Source organism: Balaenoptera acutorostrata, chromosome X (assembly GCF_949987535.1).
Source record: "Balaenoptera acutorostrata chromosome X, mBalAcu1.1, whole genome shotgun sequence".
In the NCBI taxonomy this organism is placed as follows: domain Eukaryota; kingdom Metazoa; phylum Chordata; class Mammalia; order Artiodactyla; family Balaenopteridae; genus Balaenoptera; species Balaenoptera acutorostrata.
This window is the reverse complement of record NC_080085.1, coordinates 65,086,017-65,106,412: the sequence shown is the minus strand read 5'-3', so window position 1 is coordinate 65,106,412 and position 20,396 is coordinate 65,086,017. Positions and strand designations below refer to the sequence as shown.

Here is a 20,396-nt window from a genome sequence, read left to right as displayed (position 1 = left end):
TGCTAAAACCATATGGTGAAAAACTATTGGGGAATAGAATATTCACAGTTTGAAAGCATAACCCATAGATTAATTATTGATTACAAAGAGAAAAAGTACCTTTAAAATAGAGAAATCTGGTAGACACTACCTTAACCAAGTGATCAAACTGAAATCATTAATTGTGGAGCAAAATGACATCATGTACCTCCTAATATGATACACTGAGGACATATCACCTATATTGTATTGCAACAAAAATGTTTAGTCTGGATCTAAGAATCAGGAACAACTAGACAAATACAACGTGAAGGGCATTCTTTAAAAAACAAGCCTGGACATTTTAGAAATGTCATTGTCACACTCACACAGAGTAGGAAACTTATAAATTCAATGTGTTGATCCTGATTGGATCCTGGATGGAAAAAATAAAGGATATTATTGGGATAATTGGTAAAATCTAAATATGAGCTATATATTAGATAAATTTCTTGGGTGTGATATTGTTGTATTCTAGTCATGTAGGAGAATGTCCTTGTTTTCAGGAGATACACGCTAATGAAATATTTAGGGGAGAAATGTAATGATGTCCACAACTCATTCTTAAATGATTTAGCAAAAAGTAGTGTAAATTTAGAGATAGGATGAAGTGAGAGAAAGCAAATATGGAAAAATGAACAGTTGCTAACCTAGGAGAAGCATATATAGGCATTCATTTTTACCATTCTTGCAACATTTCAAATTTAAAATGGAGATAGTAAATAAATAAATGAACAACTAGAGAACGAGAGATTTTGAAAATGAAAAAAGTCATTGCTGAAATAAAGTCAAGAAAATCTCTAAAGAGTAGAGCAAAAAAAGAGAAAATAGAGGAAAGATAAGAAAACAAGAGAACTAGTCTAAGAGGTCCAACATTTGACTAATGGTTGTTCTAGAAAGAGGGGATAGGAAAAAGGGAAGGAAATAACTAAAGAATAATACCCCCAAAATGTCCAGAACTTCAGAGCATGAGTTTCCAGATTGAAAGGGCCTACCAAGAACCCACCACAATAAATGGAGGAAAGAAAAATAAAAGTCAAATTATCATAAAATTTCAGAATTGAGCATAAGGAAAAGAACTTAAAAGCTGTGAGAGAAATATCTCCGGGCAGGGTGGGGACTGAATAATAGATTACCTAATATAGTTGATTATGAGAAAAATACTGTTCAGACAGGCTTAAAGTTTAGAGAGAATTACCAATAGTGACATAGAAAACTAAGCAAATGAAAAAATAAGGCAGTTACTATGTCCAGGAAGAATAAAAAATTATGAGAAAATATATATAAAATCCTAGTACTTCACTTGGCTCAACAGATAATACTTACATAGTCCTAATAAAGTACACATTGTGTATTAACTTAAATAACATTTATGATATAACTAATGTTATTAGGAGAATGAAGAGTGAGGCATTGGGAATGTGGAATAGTTAAAAGTGCTGAATCTCATTAATATGTATATGTGTGTGTAAATGCCAGAAGAAATAGCTACAGATTTGGAGATAAGGAGATATTCAAGGGTGGAGAAGGAGGAGACAAAAGACTGTACTTTCTGTTATAAACTTTGTAATTATTAGTTGACTTTTTAAGCTGTGTACATTTATGCTTTAATACAAATAAAAATAATTTAAAATATAATATACATTTTTATAGCAGGATAAATTTTTTGTGATTTATTTCATTGGTTTTCTGCAAAAATAATTCCATTCTTTCTAATACTTTTTGATGCAGTTTCCATTGAGGATTTTTTTAATTGAAGTGTAGTTAATGTACAATATTGTGTCAGTGACTCAGTTTTTGTTTTTCAGATTATATTCCATTATAGGTTATTACAGAAGATTGAATACAGTTCCCTGTGCTATATAGTAAATCCTTTTTGTTTATCTATTTTATATATAGTAGTTTGTATCTGTTAATCCCATACTCCTAATTTGTTCTTCCCTCCTCCCCATCCCCTTTGGTAACCATAAATGTGTTTTTTATGTCTGTGCAGTGAGATTTTTATTTTGTTTGTTTTTTACAGCGGTAAATAAAAAAATATAAAATACGTAACCATGGGGACTTCTGTGCCAGTGAAGTGGTCCACAGATACCAAAGTTGAGGACTACATTCAGGATCCAGAGTTCAAATAGCTGAGCAAAATAGTTCCTAGACTGTCCAGCCAGCAATCAAGGAGAAACCTTAAATTAACCACTCAGAAGTGGGCACACAACAAATTTCAGTTATTTTGCTTAAGGGTATATTTGTAAAGGTCCTCTCACCAGGAGTACCAGTAAAAGTGACAAAATTACTTTTGTCTCCCAACATGTTTAGCAGTAGATGTCCAGAGACAAATTAATTGTAGATAAGAGTTAGGAATCAATACCAATTCTATGCAATGTTAAGTTTAATAGCCAGTGTTAAGAAAAATAGTTACTGGAAGAAATAAACTTTTCATGGAGAAATATTTTTTGTTTCAAAGTACACATAGGATTTTGGGATATTTTTTAAAAATCCTTTAAATCTCTGTATAAATAACTGCTTTTGATGTAAATTTGATTTAAATTTGATTTACTGATTACAGAAAATACCACCTTTAGAAAATCTTCACTTTCCTTTCTGCTCTTCAAAATGAAAAATGAAACATTCAAATTTTATTTCCTTTAAGTGAAATGGTATATGGTATATGGAATTTCATAGCTTTTTGTTTGTTCACTGGACTGATAGCTCAACAGTAAAGAAGGCATTCCTGTGTCAGTTTTTCCCATTTGTACTATAATGAAGAATTGGGAAAGGTATTTTAATGAATGCAAATCTTTCAAAATTCTTGCTTAGTAAGTATTATGTATTTTCAATTATTATGCTAGTTATATGACTTTCTCTACGTTTCTCTTGTTTTTGCTTATTAGGGTAAGGTAGCTGAACGTGGTACCCACTATGGTTTGCTTGCTAACCCTGGCAGTATCTATTCAGAAATGTGGCATACACAGAGCAGCCATGTGCAGAACCATGATAACCCCAGATGGGATGCAAAGAAAGAAAATGTGTCCAAAGAGGAGGAAAGGATGAAACTACAAGAAGAAATTGTCAACAGTGTGAAAGGCTGTGGAAACTGTTCCTGCTAAGTCACATGAAACCTTTTCATTTCTTTTCTCTTCTTTTCTTTTCTTCTCTTTTCTTTTCTTTTTTCTCCCTCCCTCCCTCCCTCCCTTCCTTCCTTTCTCTCCTCTCTTCCTTCCTCCCTTCTTCCTTTCTTTCTTTTTTTTCCTTGACTACACATTTGCACTGAAGCAGAATTGTTTTATTAAAAAAAATCATACATTCCCATTTTCTATAATCCTTCTTTTAGATAAGATTTATTTGGAAAGGGAATTGAGTTTTACATCTTTCACAATCTATTTAATGTGATATTTATATTATCCCCAAATTATTTTCTTGTTACTGCCTTATTTGTGGTCAAAGCATAATTTTTCTTACTATTTGACTTTACCCCATTTCCATTTTTGAGGCCTGATAGCCATTTGCTATCCATAACCAGATGAATCAGATTGGTTTCCAAATTTTTTGTAGTTTTTCAAACCTCTTTTATGCTGACAATTTAGATGGAAAGTGTCTGTTTCTTAAAAATTTTTTAAAAAATAAGAGAGTATAGGTTCATTTTTTCTCCTCCCCTTCCCCCATTGAAATACTTCAATGATAGATAACTATACTTACATTTTAAAAATTATTTGCCACTATATACCTTTAAGAGGAAAAACCTTGATTCTCATGTTGGTATGTAGAATGTTCTTCATCATTAACCAGCATTGTAACTGTCATCTAGCGGTGGGAATTTTATTTTTCCACCAAATGAGGTGTTGCTTTTGTTTTGGACCAAAATGTATACATTTCTTTTTAAAGACTCATAAACCCTGATGTAATTTGAGAGTTACCGTACTGGGAGTGATCTAAAAAGCTTAGGAAGTTAATTGCCTTTTCTATTTCCATCTTAAATGCACTGCTTTTGCTATCTGAAGTTATACAAAGAAACAACCAAATGGGATGTGTGCACGCATGCATGTGTGTACATGTGTATAAAGCAACATCTACTTAAAAATTATTAATGACCTTTAGGCAAATAGGAGAGGATTACACATATATTTAGATGATCAGGACTCTAATCTGTGTTGACACTTCAGAATTACTTTATTACCAGGTCTTCCCTTCCTTTTTCAGTAGTTTAATGAGTTCCTTTAAGCTTGAAATAACAAGGAGGAGCCCAAACAAGATAATCAAGAAATAATTAATAAAATGTTGCTATATATTCACTTAGAAAGCTCTTCTCCCTTTCCAACTTGAATTTGCTTTAATTTGTTTGGTAGTAATCATTCAGCTTGAAAAACTTGTGTATCATGAACAGCCACATAACTATATAATGAGGCTTTATTTCTCAGAAAAAGTCTTAAAGCATTTATTTGTCTATGGTTTTATTGTCTTTTAAGTGATAATTTGGTATGGGTGAGATTAATTTTTTTTCTGATTTGTATTGTCATTAGTAGGTAGATACCTAAACTTATCTAAACTTATTGGGTCTGCAGTTTTGTTATATAAAGGTGATTTGATAAGTAGCTTGAAGCCAGTATTTTATGGTTAGTCTTTGAAAGCACAGTAAGTGGTGCAGGATCTTGCTTTTGGAGTTGGAGTTAACACTGAGATGCGTAATCAGCTGCAAAATGGGAGGTTTTGGACATTTCTTACACTGAAGCCATAGATGTGATTGCTTTTCTGAGGAACAACAACAGCAAAAAAAAGTCCTTTGAATAACCCAGCTGCATTACTAGAAATGTGATTAGATAGAAATTTTGCTTCTGTTAATTCCTTCTATACATTTCCAATGTTGCTGATGGAAAATATTTAGCTTAGTGGCATAATCAAACAGGTAAGATTGAAGTAATCATTAGTAATATTCATTTTGAATGTGAATAGTGGTATTCAAAGTAAGTGATTTTGTGATATGGGAAACATATAGTCAAAGGATAGGACCTGGTGTAGGCAAAGGGTCGGGGGCTGGGGCGCAGCTGCTGCAGCTCTCGCTGGAGCCAAGACGAGCGCCCGCCACTGCCCACCGCCCACTGCATGCGCCTCCGTGCCATGGCTGGCCTCAACTCCCTGGAGGCAGTGAAACGCAAGAACCAGGCCCTGCAGCAGCAGGCGGATGAGGCGGAGGACCACGCGCAGGGCCTACAGTGTGGGAGCTGGATGGCGAGCGCGAGTGGTGAGAAAGCTGAAGGTGATGTGGCAGCTTTCAGTTGACACATCCAGCTCATTGAGGAGGAGTTGGACAGGGCTCAGGAACGACTGGCCACAGCCCTGCGCAAGCTGGAGGAGGCAGAAAAGGCTGCAAATGAGAGCAAAAGAGGAATGAAGGTGATAGAAAACTGGGCAACGAAGATGAGGAGAAGATGGAGATTCAGGAGATGAAGCTCAAAGAGACCAAGGACATTGCTGAGGAGGCTGACCACAAATACGAGGAGGTAGCTCGTAAGTTGGTCATCCTGGAGGGTGAGCTGGAGCGGGTGGAGGAGCGTGCCAAGGTGTCTGAACTAAAATATGGTGACCTGAAGCTGTGGAGAAGAAGAGGAGCGGGGCCAGAAGCCAGTGGACGCTGCTCTCTGTGGAAAGACGGGCGCCTTTCACTCCGCCCCGCTTCATAGCAGCCAAAGGGGTGAGGGGTCAGGCCTGCGAGCTGCGGATCATGGCGCTAGCCTTGCGACTCTGGTGCTCCCTTCCTTTGGGACGTAGCGCTGCCCTGGGACCTCGGCTCCCGACGGGTGCTGCTGGCAGCTGCGAGCAGTGCGTTCTTTGGCGACTCCGCGGTGCTGGGGTGATGGGAAACCCAGGAGCTTTCAAAAGAAGTCTTCTATTCTCTGCCTTGTCTTATTTGGGTTTTGAAACTTATCAAGTCATTTCCCAGGCTGCTGTGGTTCATGCCACAGCCAAAGTCTTCAGAGTTGAAGAAATCCTTGAACAAGCAGACTACCTATATGAAAGTGGAGAAACAGAAAAACTTTACCAGTTGCTATCCCAGTACAAGGAAAGTGAAGATGCAGAGTTACTGTGGCGTTTGGCACGGGCATCACGTGTTATAGGTCGACTCAGTGGAACCTCAGAAGAGGAGAAAAAGCTCTTGGTGTATGAAGCCCTAGAGTATGCAAAAAGGGCACTAGAAAAAAATGAATCAAGTTTTGCAGCTCATAAGTGGTATGCAATCTGTATTAGCGATGTTGGAGATTATGAAGGAATCAAGGCTAAAATTGCAAATGCCTACATGATCAAGGAGCCTTTTGAGAAAGCAGTTGAACTCAACCCTAAAGATGCTACCTCAATTCACCTTATAGGTATTTGGTGTTACACATTTGCTGAAATGCCTTGGTATCAAAGAAGAATTGCTAAAATGCTGTTTGCAGCTCCTAGTTCCACCTATGAGGAGGCCTTAGGCTACTTTCACAGGGCAGAGCAAGTGGATCCAAACTTCTACAGCAAAAACTTGCTTCTTCTAGGAAAGACATATTTGAAGCTACACAACAAAAAGCTTGCTGCTCTCTGGCCAACAAAAGCCAAGGACTATCCAGCGCACACAGAGGAGGATAAACAGATAGAGACAGAAGCTGCTCAGTTGCTTACAGGTTTCAGTGACAAGAACTGAGAATTTTTCAATGAAATATCTAAGAAGCAGTGCCTTTTCATCAAATTATAAAGATAATAAATACATTAACCATTTAAATAAATAAATAAAATAAAATAAAATGTGGTGACCTGGAAGAAGAACTCAATGTCACTAACAACCTGAAGTTGCCAGAGGCTGCATCTGAAAAGGAGGATGAACATGAAGAAGAAATTAAACTTCTGTCTGACAAACTGAAAGAGGCTGAGACCTGTGCCGAATTTGCAGAGACAACAGTTGCAAAACTGGAAAAGACAATTGATGAGCTGGAAGAAAAACTTGCCCAGGCCAAAGAAGAGAACGTGGGCTTACATCAAACACTGGATCAGACACTAAACGAACTAAACTGTATAGAACCAAAACAGAAGAGTTTTGTTCCAACAAAAACTCCAGAGCTCTGTGTCTTTCTCTTCTCTTGTAAGAAGTTTCTTTTGTTATTGTCTCTTTGCTTTGCTGGAAATGTCAAGCAAATTATGAATACATGACCAAATATTTTGTATCAGAGAAGCTTTGTGCACCAGTTAAATCTGTTCCTTCCTTTTTTCAAATAGCATCAGGTTTTTCAGCTCTGTTTTTATCCTTAAATTGCATTTATTCCTGAGGTAGGCAGGGTATTTCATATTGAGCATACTCTCAAGACTGATGGCATTTGGTTCCTGGGAGAATAGACAACCCCACACTTTTAAAACACAGATTCCGATGTCTAGTCATGGGTCAGTTTAAAAGGTTGAAGAATATCCACCGTTGGTCACACTATAGGAAGCCAGGGACCATCCCATTAAAATGGGTGGGGATTTTCCATCCAGAGCAAAAAAGGGGGTTGGGGTGAGGTTACTATGGGAAGTCATAAACCACACAGAGGTTAACCTAATCATCCTGGCTCTTTTCCACACTCCACCGTGCAGAACAAACATCCTCTGAGCAGTCAGCATGAGAATGCTTGAAAAAGAGTCATAATAATTACCCAAATGTTTTCTGGATAGATCCTTGATATGCTCTTCTCTATGCTTCTTTCACTCTAAAGTTGTTCTCTGAGGAGCTGATGTCTTATTCCAATAATGACCCATGCTTATCTGCTCTGATATGAGGCCATCCACTCAGCAGGAATGAATGTTGTAGAATTCAGTCCTATTCAGAGAAGCCATATCAAAAAGACTGCTAGCCATCAATAGTTGAGTAAGACTTTCCATAAACAAATATTGGGCAGAATAGCCCTCTCTGACAGCAAAGTAAGGATGAAAAAGTAATTGGCCTAACTTCATCTCCTCTATACTCCAGGGACTGGCAAATTGGATATTTACTTATCTGGAATTTTAATTCCTTCTTCAAGACCAAGTTAATAAAAGACCAGGAAACTCCTGCTTAAACTGGATATGGAGTATTTTGTAGACAGGGCTGGCTGCACAGTTTGGCTTTGTTAGATTTCTGCTTTCTCAGTTAACATCTTAGAGCTGAAATATTCCACATTCCCCAGCAGTGTGGGGGCCAACTCAAGTTTATAATTCTGACTAAAAATCACCCTGCTTCTAGTTTATCCAGATCCTCTGCCCCTCACTCCTATTTATTAAGCATCACACTACCCAGGAGATACACTAGCAAATTGTGCAATTGAATAAAACCCACACTTTTCATTTAGATTCTTGCAACTGTGTCATATGTAATAGTATCACTTTTTCTACATTTTGGTCAAATAAATTTTTACATAAACTAAAAAAAAAAAAAAAAGGTATGTCTTTAGGGTAGGGAAATTTCCCCACTAAGAAATTTGAAGCTGTTTTCATATGATTGGAGGTGGTCTCTGGTGGTCTCTAGACCACTGGGTCATTGTGGTCATTAACCACTATTTTCAGCTAATAAAAAATTACCTGAAAAACTCAGTTATTGTAGGGGCCACAACTAAGTCAAATATTTTTCTGTTAACTCCATTTTAGAAAGGTGGTTCTATACAGTGGCATCATAGGCAAAAGCTTCCTAAAATGTTTCATTCAGAGGAAATGCCAAGAAAAGGGACATTTATTATAATGTACTAATTTTACATTACAGTATTACATACACAAAAGTACAAATTTCTAAATCAGTGTTGCAACATAATGTTAATGTCTTGGGATAGATAAGCTACAGTTTTGGAATATGGGCTCTGAAAATGGAGCAAGGGATAGGGTTTTGTTTCTTAATATCCCTTTATTTTTAAGATTGAAAATTTTACTTTCTTCCTAAGGGAATCCCAGTTTACAAAAATTAAATTGAAACCAAGGTAATTTGGGATCATGAAAACTGGGCCACATGCCTTCCTGCAGGTTTTTAACATAGAAATATCTTGGTGAGCAGATGGGCTCGTTTGGAAATTTTTGAACAGCTCAAATCTGAGGGTCACTTGTGAGAATCAGAAAGAGGCCTTAACATTTGGATAAACTCAAAATACGCATTTACTTCTCCTGTGCAGGGATTTGCACCTTTTCTATACCTTTAGTTAAATATTTTGCCTTTTCCCTTAGATGCTGACAGAGCTCAGTTTGTGAAGATGGCTAGTTTAAAAATATGTTTTGCTTTTAAAGGCAAGATATTTAAAGATTATATGTTTCCTTATTTCTGGATCACTTTGTGCACACTGCCATCTTGCTCCTATCCTTCCTTATTGCTGGATGTCTCAGGGAGTAGCAACTTTTACCAATGTATATTCATAATTCTCTTACCTTGTAGGTTTATCATAGGATATTCTGTTGTGGATTAGTAGTTGAAAGCATTTAAATATGTTTGCAATGGCAGCTTTCTTAAATTATAGAAAGGTCCCTTCTCTCCCTGCATTGAGTATATAGATTTTGAATGTAAACTGTATAGTAAATGACAATATGAAGTCAAATAAGCTGGTTAAAACTGATTAGTTAAGACAAAATGACTCTGTGAGGGAGGTTCTTTACCAGATTTATTGTTACAACAATCTGTGCAGATAATCAGTACTAAATAAACAATATGTCTTTGTGACTAGAAATGGGTGTCCCATTGAAGCAACTCTTCTGCAATGCACTGGGAGAATTAGTATTTTGCCGTTCACACACTCCAAATAAGTACAGATAATTTAATAGACACTCTGGGAGTATGGCCTTACAGCCTTATGCAACAGGTGAAAGCTTGAAATTGTCTCAGAGAGGAAGTAATTGTTTGCAGTGCTCATAATATGGGTAAAATGGTAGCAAATTGTAGTGCTTTCACTTAGCATTAAGATGTCATACTTTTAATGACCAATCAGTGAAAGGCAACTTTCTGTTGCCCCCAGTTTCTCAGTTCTGATGATGAGGAAGGAAACCTTTGGGGTGGAAAAATGTCTTGACTGCAAACCACACATTAAACTAGTATTTTGATTAGCTAGGTAGAGTTGGAAATGAAGTACATGCTCTAATTAGAAATAGGTTGGAACATTTTTGGTTAAAAACAAGCAGTGGATTGTTTACATACTTCCTGTTCTCACACAGCTACAGTAGAATATTTTTCACTGGTGACTTCCTGTTCCATTTCTGTTTCATAAAGTCATTGGATTTTAGAGTTGGAAGGAATGTAGAGGTCCTTTAATACAATTTCCTCAATTCTACAAATGAGGAAACTGTACTTCAGGAGAAGTCACTGAGCTTACTGTTAGCCAAGTTGGGATGAAAATTCTGGGTCCTGACATCCAATCCATTTCTCTTTTTGCTGAATGACATTTCCACTCAGAAGTTATGTTCAAAAATATATTGATGCATCAAAAAAAATCTACAAATAAATGCTGGAGAGGGTGTGGAGAAAAGGGAACACTCTTGCACTGTTGGTGGGAATGTAAATTGATACAGCCACTATGGAGAACAGTATGGAGGTTCCTTAAAAAACTGAAAAGAGAACTACCATACAACCCAGCAATCCCACTACTGGGCATATACCTGGAGAAAACCAGAATTCAAAAAGAGTCATGTACCACAATGTTCATTACAGCTGTATTTACAATAGCCAGGACATGGAAGCAACATAAGTGTCCATCGACAGACGAATGGATAAAGAAGATGTGGCACATATACACAATGGAATATTACTCAGCCATAAAAAGAAATGAAATTGAGTTATTTGTAGTGAGGTGGATGGACCTAGAGTCTGTCATACAGAGTGAAGTAAGTCAGAAAGAGAAAAACAAATACCGTATGCTAACACATATATACGGAATCTAAAAAAAAAAATGGTTGTGAAGAACCTAGGGGCAGGATGCAGGCGTAGAGAATGGACTTGAGGACACAGGGAGGGAGAAGGGCAAGCTGGGACGAAGTGAGAGAGTGGCATGGACTTACATATACTACCAAATGTAAAATAGATAGCTAGTGGGAAGCAGACGCATAGCACGGAGGTCAGCTCAGTGCTTTGTGACCACCTAGAGGGGTGGGATAGGGAGGGTAGGAGGGAGACGCCAGAGGGAGGAGATATGGAGATATATGTATATGTATAGCTGATTCACTTTGTTATAAAGCAGAAACTAACACACCACTATAAAGCAATTATACTCCAATAAAGATGTTAAATATAGAGAGAGAGAGACGGGTGAGACATCCAGAATGGTAAAGTAAGGGGTTCAGTAGACCCTCTCTAACAAAACAACAACTTAACTGGTAAAAATTATTTTTAAAAAATCATTTAAAGTATCTAGAAATTGTCCAAATGGCATAAAGCAAATGGAGAAATATTCATTTGAGAGACTTAAGTCTCAGTAAGGACAGCAGGAGTCTGTGGCATTTGAGGAATTACCTGCATACTCTCCACCTCACCAGGTCTTTGTTACAGAAGCTCAACCCTTAGTGCTCTATTCTCTTCAGGCGTGTTGAAGATGTTAGGGGAAGGTAGGGCTCCCTCTCTCCCCAACTCCTACTCTGGGGCTACAGTTTCACCCTGGCAAGGTAGCTGCCTACATTTCCCATCTCCCCAACACTGTGTTGTAAAAACCATTCCAAGTAGGCACAACCAAGAGTACTGGAGATCCCTTCCACCACCGAGCCCCCACTCTTAGGGTGGATGCACTACTCCATGCACAAGCTGAGTATACTGGGGCACTGATTTTTTCCACCTCAGCTAACTCAAAGGTTAGAGGTTTCACTCAGAGAAAAACCAAGAGTACTAGGGACTGCCACCATGCCCTGGTGCCCACTCAGAGTGGTGGTTTCACTCTGGGCCCCCTGCCCCTAGCTCTGGTTCAGTGATGCAGAGGTTTTTTCCAAAGGGAAAGGCACTCAATGAGGACAAAAAGTTCCACAGGTCTGCCTCAGAACACTGACTTCATTGAAACAGAGCATGGAGAACTCCATCCCTAAGGGCATTGTTAAAAACAATGGAGATCTTGGTGGAGAGCAATTAGGAGGAGCTGGTGCAAGCAAAGCAGCAGAGGAGCCAGAAGTTTAATAGAAACCAGAGGGAGCCCAGAGGAGTCCTCCTGCAAGTACAGTCAACTCGGGATTGAAAAGACTGTGCATGTGCTGGGCTGCACCCACTCAGGATAATCAGAGAAGAACGTGGGACAGATTTAAAAGTATTTCCCAATACATGCAGACCCATCAACACATGGCAAAAGCTTGATTGGCACAAGGAACTTGACCAAATACTGACTGAACAAAATGTTGCTCTGACCCTAGGAGCACAGGCTTAAAAATAAAATCACCTTCATTCCTGGCAATCGAAGACTGTATGTCCAAGGCTGTGCCCTCTCAGAACAGAGAAGGTGCCTCCAAGCTACTAGTCCCTGGCTGAACATGGGTCAAAAGTCAACTTTTCTGAACTATGATAGCAGCCTCCAAGCACACACATATCCAGTGGTAAAGGGTAAAAGTCTTACTGACCAGTAATTGCTTTATGCCAAGCCAGGGGCAACCCTTAGGTAGCGAGACTAAAAGATAGAGAAAGATGATATCAGACTGCATACTGCAGGAGAAATAAACAACCAAGCAAGTAAGAATCCCCCAGAGGAAGAGGATCATTATCCAGAGATGATATAAGATACTGCATAAAATGTCCAGTTTATAACATTTATAAAACATGCAAAGAAACAAAGTTACCCAGATGCACGGGGGTTGGGGGGAGCAGGCAATAACCATTGCCTTAGAAAGGGCCCAGATGATGGATGTAGCAGACAAAGATTTGTCAATAAAGAAATAGAATTAAAAAAATAAAAAGAACCAAATGGAAATTCTGAAGTTGAGAAATACAATGAATGAAATGAGAAATTTACTAGAGGAGCTCAATAGTATAGTTGAGCTGACTGAAGAATCAGTGAACTTGAAGATAAATCAATAGAGATTATGCAATCTGAAGACCAAAGAGAAAAAGTAATGAAGAAAAATAACTTCAGAGAAATGTGGAACACCATTAAGCATACCAATGGGAATATGCATAATGGGAGTACCAGAGGAGAGGAAAGGAGCAGAAAAGCAATATTAAAGAGATGGATGAAAATGTCTAAATTTGATGAAAAACATTAGTCTACACATCAAAGAAGCCCAACAAACGCCAAGTAGCAGGAACGCAGAGATCCCACACTCAGACACATGATAGTCAAATGTTGAAAGCTAAAGATGAGAAAGCTCATGAAAGCAGTAAGAGAAAAATGATATCACATACAAGGAAACTCCAACATGATTAACAGGTTAAGTTTCATTAGAAACAGTGAAAGCCAGAAGACAGAAGGATGACATGTTCAAATTGCTGAAAGTAAAAACTATCAACCAAGAATATTATATTCAAAACTATCATTCAAAAATAAAGGTGGAATAAAGATGTTACCAGATAAATAAAAAGAAAGTCCATTGCTAGTAGACCTATATTACAAGAAACATAAAAGGAAGTATTCAGGCAAAAAGCAAGTGACACCAGGCAGTAATTCAAATCCACATGAAAAAACAAAGAGCACCAATAAAGGCACTCATATAGGTACTTGCAAAAGAGTATAGTTTCATGTTTTTCCTTTCTTCTCTGAGACTTAAAAACTTCTTTTGACTTAGAAAGCAACCACATGAAATAATATGTGTATCATTCTTCTGTTGGGGGTGAAAACAGAGCTGTCTTGGAGTAAGGAAATGATAGCAGATGATACCTAGAATATACAAGAACAAATGAAGAGAGCCAGAAATGATATATAGTATGGTCAATATGACAAACTATGAATATATACCTGCACTCCTCTTAGCTGTCTTAAAAGATATAAGATCATATAAAGTAATTATAGCTATATATTTAGTTTGTAACATATATAGATGTAATATATATAATAATAATAGTACAAAAAGGTTGGTATGGAAAGGAGCTATATAGGAGTAAAGTTCTATATTTCACTGGAATTAATCAGTGTAAATGAAGTAAATTCTGGTAAGTTAGAATGTATATTGTAAGCCCTAAAACTACCACCAGGAAAATAACTCTTAAAAATACACTTAAAATATTAAAGGGATCAAAATATTACACTGAAACATATCCACTTCATACAAAAGAAGACAATAATTGAGGAACAGAAAAAAAGACATGAGGCATATAGAAGAAAGTTAAAATGGAAGACGTATACCCAGCCATATCAATAACAACATTAAATATGAATTAATTAAATCAAAAGGCAGAGATTGCAGATTGAATTTAAAAAATCAAGATCCAACTTGATTCAACAGATATGCTGTCTATGGGAGAAGCACTCCATAGTCAAAGATACAAATAAGTTGAAAGTAAAAGGATAGAAAAAATATATATATATACCATGCAAGCACCAACCATAAAATTGTTGGAGTAACTATATTAATATCAGATGAAATTCACCTTAAAACAAATAAATGTTACTAAAGATAAAAAGGGACATTTCACAATGATTAAAGATTCAATCTGTCAGGAAGATATGACAATTTAAAACATATATGCACCTAAGAACCTATCAAAATAGATGAAACAAAAACTTGACAGAATTAAAGGGATAAATAGACAATTCAACAATGATAGTGTGAGATTTCAAGGCCCCACTTAATAATGGATAGAACAATTGGGCAGAAGATCAACAAGGGAATAGAATGGAAATACACAATTTGCTCAAGTGTGCATGGAACATTCTTCATAGACCATATGCTGGGCCATAAAACAAGCTTCAATAAGTTTAAAAAGATTGAAATCATACAAAGAGTGTTCTCTGACCACAATATATTAGAAATCAGTAATAAAGGAGAAAAACTTGGGGACTTCAGAAGGAAATTAGACAGTTTAAATATGGGTCAAAAATTACAAGGGAAATTAGAAAATACTTTGAGATGAATGAAAATGAAAACAACAAAAACATATGGGATGAAGGTAAAATTGTCATTGGAGAGCAGTTTATAGCTGTAAATATCTATATTTAAAAAGAAGGAACATCTCAAAACAATAACCTAAACTTCTGCCTTAAACTAGAAAAAGAAGACCAAACTGAACCCAAAGTAGGCAGAAGAAAAGAAATAACAAAGATTAGGGCATAAATTAGTGAAATAGAGAATATAAAGTTAATAGGGAAAATTAACAAAATCACAAGTTGGTTCTTTGGAAAGATCAACATTTTTAACTCTTAACTAGCCTCACCAGTAACAAAATAGTGAAGACTCAAATTAGTAAAAGAATGAAAGAGGATATCACTACTGATCTTACAGAAATAAAAAAGACTGAAAAAGACTATGAACAATTGTGTGCCAACAAAGCAGAAAACTTAGAGGAAATGGACAAATTCTTAGAATGATACAACCTACCGAAACTGACTTAAGAAGAAATAGCCAAGCCGAATAGGTCTATAAGAAGTAAAGAAATTAAATTTCTAATCCAAAACTACCCAAAAAGAAAAGCCCAGGCCTAGATTGCTTCATCACTGAATTCTACCAGAGATTTAAAGAAGGATTAATACCAATACCTCACAAACTTTTCCAAAAAAAAAAAAAAAATAGAAGAGGAGGGAATTCTTCTGAAGTCATTCTGTGAGACCTGTATCATCCTGATACCAAAATAGAAGACATCACATGAAAACTGCAGAACAATATCCCTTATGTGTATAGATAACAGATGTCTTCAACAAAATACTAGTAAACAATCCAGCAACTTTTTAAAAGTATTGTAGAGCATAGCCAAGTGGGAGTTATCCCAGGAATACAAGATTAATAAAACATCCAAAAATCAATGTAATACACTATTGTAATAGAATAAAGGACAAAAACCATATGATCGTTTCATTAGATGTAGAAAAAGCATTTGACAAAATCCAACACCCTTTCATGATAAAAATGCTTAATAAACTAGGCATACAAGGAAACTTCCTCAACCTGATAAAGGCCATCTATGAAAAACTCACAGTTAACATCATACTTAATAGTGAAAGACTGAATGCTGTCCTCCTAACATCAGGAATGAGACAAGAATGTTTGGTCTTACCACTTCTATTTGTTATTGTACTGGAGGTTCTAGCCAGGGCAAATAGGCAATAAAAAGAAAGTTGGAGGACTCTCAACTTCCAAACTGTAAAACTTACCCCAAAGCTACAGTAATCAAGATGTGTACAGTACTGATATAAGGATAGAAATATAAATCAGTGGAGTAGAATTGAGAGTCCAGAAATAAACCATTACATTTATGGCCAATTGATTTCCGACAAAGGGTGCCAAGATGATTCAATGGGGAATGAACATTCTCTTCAACAAATGGTGTTTTGACAACTGGATATCCACATGCAAAACAATGAAGGTAAACTCCTTTACACCATATATAAAAATTAAGTCAAAGTAGATCATAAACCTAAATGTAAGAGCTAAAACTATAAAACTCTTAGAAGAAAACATAGTAAGTCTTCATGACCTTTGGTTAGGCAATGGTTTCTTAGATGAGACATCAACAGCACAAGCAACATAAGAGAAAATAGATAAATTGAACATCATCAAATCAACAGTGCAACAACTTTTGTGCTTCAAATGATGCCATCAAGAAAGATAAAAGACACTTAGAATGGGACAAAATATTTACAAATCATATATCTGATAAGAGACTGTATCCAGAATATAGAAAGAATATATAAATATAATTACAACTCGATAATTAAAAAATCTAATAACCCAATTAAAAAATGGGCTGAAGATCTGAATAGAAATTTTCCAAAGAAAATATACAAATGTCCAATAAGCACGTGAAAAGGTAGCCATTAGGGAAATTCATATCAAAACCACAGAGATAGATACAACTTCACACTGACTATAATCAGAAACACAGAAAATAATAATGTTGGCAAGGATGTGGAGAAGTTGGAACCCTCATACATTGCTGGTAGGAATGTAAAATGGTGCAGCTACTATGGAAAACAGTCTGACAGTTCCTCAAAAACTTAGAAATACTATATGACCCAGAAGTTCCACTCCTAGATATAATGCCCAAGAAGTGAAAACATACGTCCACACAAAAACTCATACATGAGCATTCATAGTAATGTCATTCCTAATAACCAAAAAATGTAAACAACTCAAATGTACATCAACTGATGAATGGTAAATAAAATCTTTTCTATCCATGCCATGGAATATTTGACAATAAAAAAGAACAAAGAACGAATCCATGTTACATATGGATGCTTCCATTCTAGAACATGCAAATCTATAGAGATAGACGGTAGATTAGTAGTTGCCTAGAGATAGGAGTGTGTTGTGGGGGGATGGGAAGTTACTGCTAATGGATACAGGATAAGTGTATTGACTATAGCCTGTGTTTTATGATTCATGATACAAGATGTGTTTTGTACATATGCTGACACTGTAGTATGTTGTTGCTAGTATTTTACTTCTGTATTCCAAGTGATGCCATTGAAGTAAGAAATTGGTATCCTCAAACAGTTTTTCTTCTGGTTTCAATTATAGGAGTCTTCAACTGCTATTTCCAAAGGTTCATTTACCTCACTTGAAACATTTTTAATGATGATATAAAAAGAAAGAACAACAACAAAAACCTCTATAGATGCTGCCTTTAACTGTAGTCATGAAACATGAAGAACAAACCCTTCTTCCACTAGTAATATTAGATGCCAGGCTGTCTATAAAGAAAAGCCACTGCATAAATTAGATGCTGCAAGTTTATAAATAGGATGCAATTATAAGTTAATAATTTCATTATTAACTTAATAATTTCATAGTTGTATAGATTATCAGAATTGGAAGAAATCTCAGATGGTTTAGTCCGGGATTCAGCAAACTTCCTGTAAAGGGAGTATCTAAATACTCCACAGTCCTGAAAGTTTCTGATTTTTCCCATGTTTGGCTCCCTTAATTTAGTTTGTAGGTTTTCTGGCCATTCATGTTCCCTCCTTCTGCTTATTTTTCTTTTAATGCAACACCTATCACTCATTTATACCACAATAAATAACTGGCACTAAAACAATGAACTATTAGCTAACTTCATGGTGGTCAGGAATTCTCAGAATTACATGAAATTCATAAAAAATTGTTAAGTCCCATTTCAATTTCCTATCCACCAACCAGATTCATTAACATATGAAAATCGGTTACTTACCCTTTCTTTTATCTCACTTTAGCCCACTGATAATGGGGGAATGGCAAGATGACCAGAGGTCTAAAATACAAATGAAGAGGAAAGTTTAGGCCTTGATAATCTGAGAATCAAATTTTCAGTTATGGAATAATTCGGAATTAATTAAGTGAACCCTTGGTTGAGCCAGTTGTTCTCCCAGCTGACTTCCCCTCCTGATTAAAACTCTGGTGTTAAGGCTTTCTTAAGCAGAGCACACAAAATAGAATGAAGAAAACAAAAACAGCTTTCTAGACTTGTTGCTGAGTGTCCTTTTCAAAAATAGTAGTTCAGGATTTTGCTTTCCCTGAGGTCCTGCCATTTCTATCTGTGTTTAGGAAAAAGGAAAAATGAAGAGTAATATAATCAAGTGAAGCCTTCATAGTAATTTCAAATGGTTGTACCCTCGGTAAGGTCTCAGAGGTATTAACACTCCTCTTCATATTTTAAGATCACGTGAAATCTATTAATGTATCATTTAACCTCTAGCTCAATACAACTTGTTTGTGTGGTCTCTGCATCCATTTGTGTAGCCATTCTAATTTAATATTTGAAATTATAGTTAATGTTCTAAGATGGATGATTAACACGACCAGCTCTAACACAAGTATGGTAGAGAATTTCAATGAACTCTTCCTGGTTAACAATAAAAAGTTTTCAGGCCCTGGTAAATAGGGTTCGTGTGAAAAATTTCATAGTAATATCACTCACTGAATAAATACCATGGCAGAAAAATGTGAAAATGCAAGGACAGACACAAGGAGAACATAGCCATGTGATGACAGAGTCAAAGATTGGGGTGATGGCATCCTCAAGCCAAGGAATGCCTAGGCCTACCAGAAACTGGAAGAGGCAAGAAGGTTTTGGAAGGACCTTGACCCTGATAACACCTTGGTTTTGGATGTCAAGCCTCCAGAACTATGATGAATTGGAGGTCTCAAGTCATTGAGCAACGAGCCTAGTGTCAGCCAACTGACAACAAGCAGAGCTAGGGTCTGCTCCACATCTCAGCTAACCAATGGATCTTCAGTTATGTTGGAGTCAGGAGTGGTTCTCTACTCCTTCAACCCTGTATACAGGTTGAAGAACCTAGGCCTAATGGGTGATAATTTCCAAGGATGGGGTCAAGGTATGAGCAGAAACCACTGGGGGATTCTATTTTCAGTCCATTCAGAGAGCATCATACTACAAAGCTAATTAGGGTGCATAATGACTACAGTAAGAGACCATCAATTAAAATGGGCAATTTAATGTCTTGTGTTTTATTACATTTAATTCTTTAATCCAGTCACTAGTCTATACAGTTTTGCTGTCCTAAGACAGTAAAGCTAAAAACAAAACAAAACAAATACCCAGGCTTTCCAGATGTTAGTTTAAATCTAAGATTTACTCTTAGTTAGTTAAATCTAAGAATTACAAGGATTCATCATACTACATATTTGTGGAAGATTCAAAATTTATAATAAGATTTATATTTGTCAATTAGCCTAATTAATCCTAATTGGCCACTTCTATGTTCAGGTTTGAATATGGGTTTGCTAACCAAGCCCATGGGTTTTGTTTCTAAAAGTCAGGGTGAGACTTCTGAGCAGTCATTTGCTAATCAGGAGCTAAAGGAGCAAAATTAAATTATGAAAAAATTTAATAGAAAAGTACACTATATTTGCTTTCATTATCTTCCTGAGTCAGGAATAACTGATATACATATATAATCAATTATTTCATTCAATAAATATTTTTGAACACTACACAAATTACATCCTGAAGTACAAAAACTGATGTGGAATAGATCCTCAAAGATTACATTCCCATTCTTTTCCTTTCTATCTATGCCTTACTTATAGATTGGCAGCAATGTATTTACTTTCAAGAGAATTTTATCCTTTGGAAAAACTGGAGGCACAGATCACCACTGATTAGAAACAATTAACTTATTTCTATTTAAAAGCCATTAGGGACTTCCCTCGTGGCACAATTGTTAAGAATCTGCCTGCCAGTGTAGGGGACACGGGTTCGATCCCTAGTCCAGGAAGATCCCACATGCCACGGAGCAACTAAGCCTGTGCACCACAAATACTGAGTCTGCACTCTAGAGCACGCGAGCCACAACTACTGAGCCCATGCACCGCAACTACTGAAGCTT

General features: G+C 36.5%; 2 protein-coding genes and 1 pseudogene across 2 annotated transcripts in view; all 3 read left to right on the top strand.

Moving 5' to 3' along the window:
* The window catches only part of ABCB7 (ATP binding cassette subfamily B member 7), a 150,756-nt gene extending 147,432 nt beyond the window's left edge, over positions 1–3,324 (top strand). The window contains exon 16 of the mRNA XM_057537985.1: positions 2,907–3,324. Within this exon, the coding sequence (XP_057393968.1) occupies positions 2,907–3,122 (216 nt within the window). The 3' untranslated portion in view covers positions 3,123–3,324. The remainder of the gene's footprint in view (positions 1–2,906) is intronic.
* Positions 3,325–3,453: 129 nt separating this feature from the next.
* On the top strand, positions 3,454–8,425 carry LOC130706373 (tropomyosin alpha-4 chain-like; annotated as a pseudogene).
* On the top strand, positions 5,591–8,425 carry LOC103021156 (regulator of microtubule dynamics protein 1-like). The gene has a single exon (XM_057537986.1). It carries the CDS (start codon positions 5,732–5,734, stop codon positions 6,680–6,682), a length of 951 nt encoding a protein of 316 aa, XP_057393969.1. The 5' UTR covers positions 5,591–5,731; the 3' UTR covers positions 6,683–8,425.
* Positions 8,426–20,396: the final 11,971 nt, after the last annotated feature.

What these genes read in the sequence shown, in the direction of transcription:
- LOC103021156 (XM_057537986.1), top strand. Translation starts at nt 5,732, where the DNA reads ATGGCGCTAGCCTTGCGACTCTGGTGCTCCCTTCCTTTGGGACGTAGC.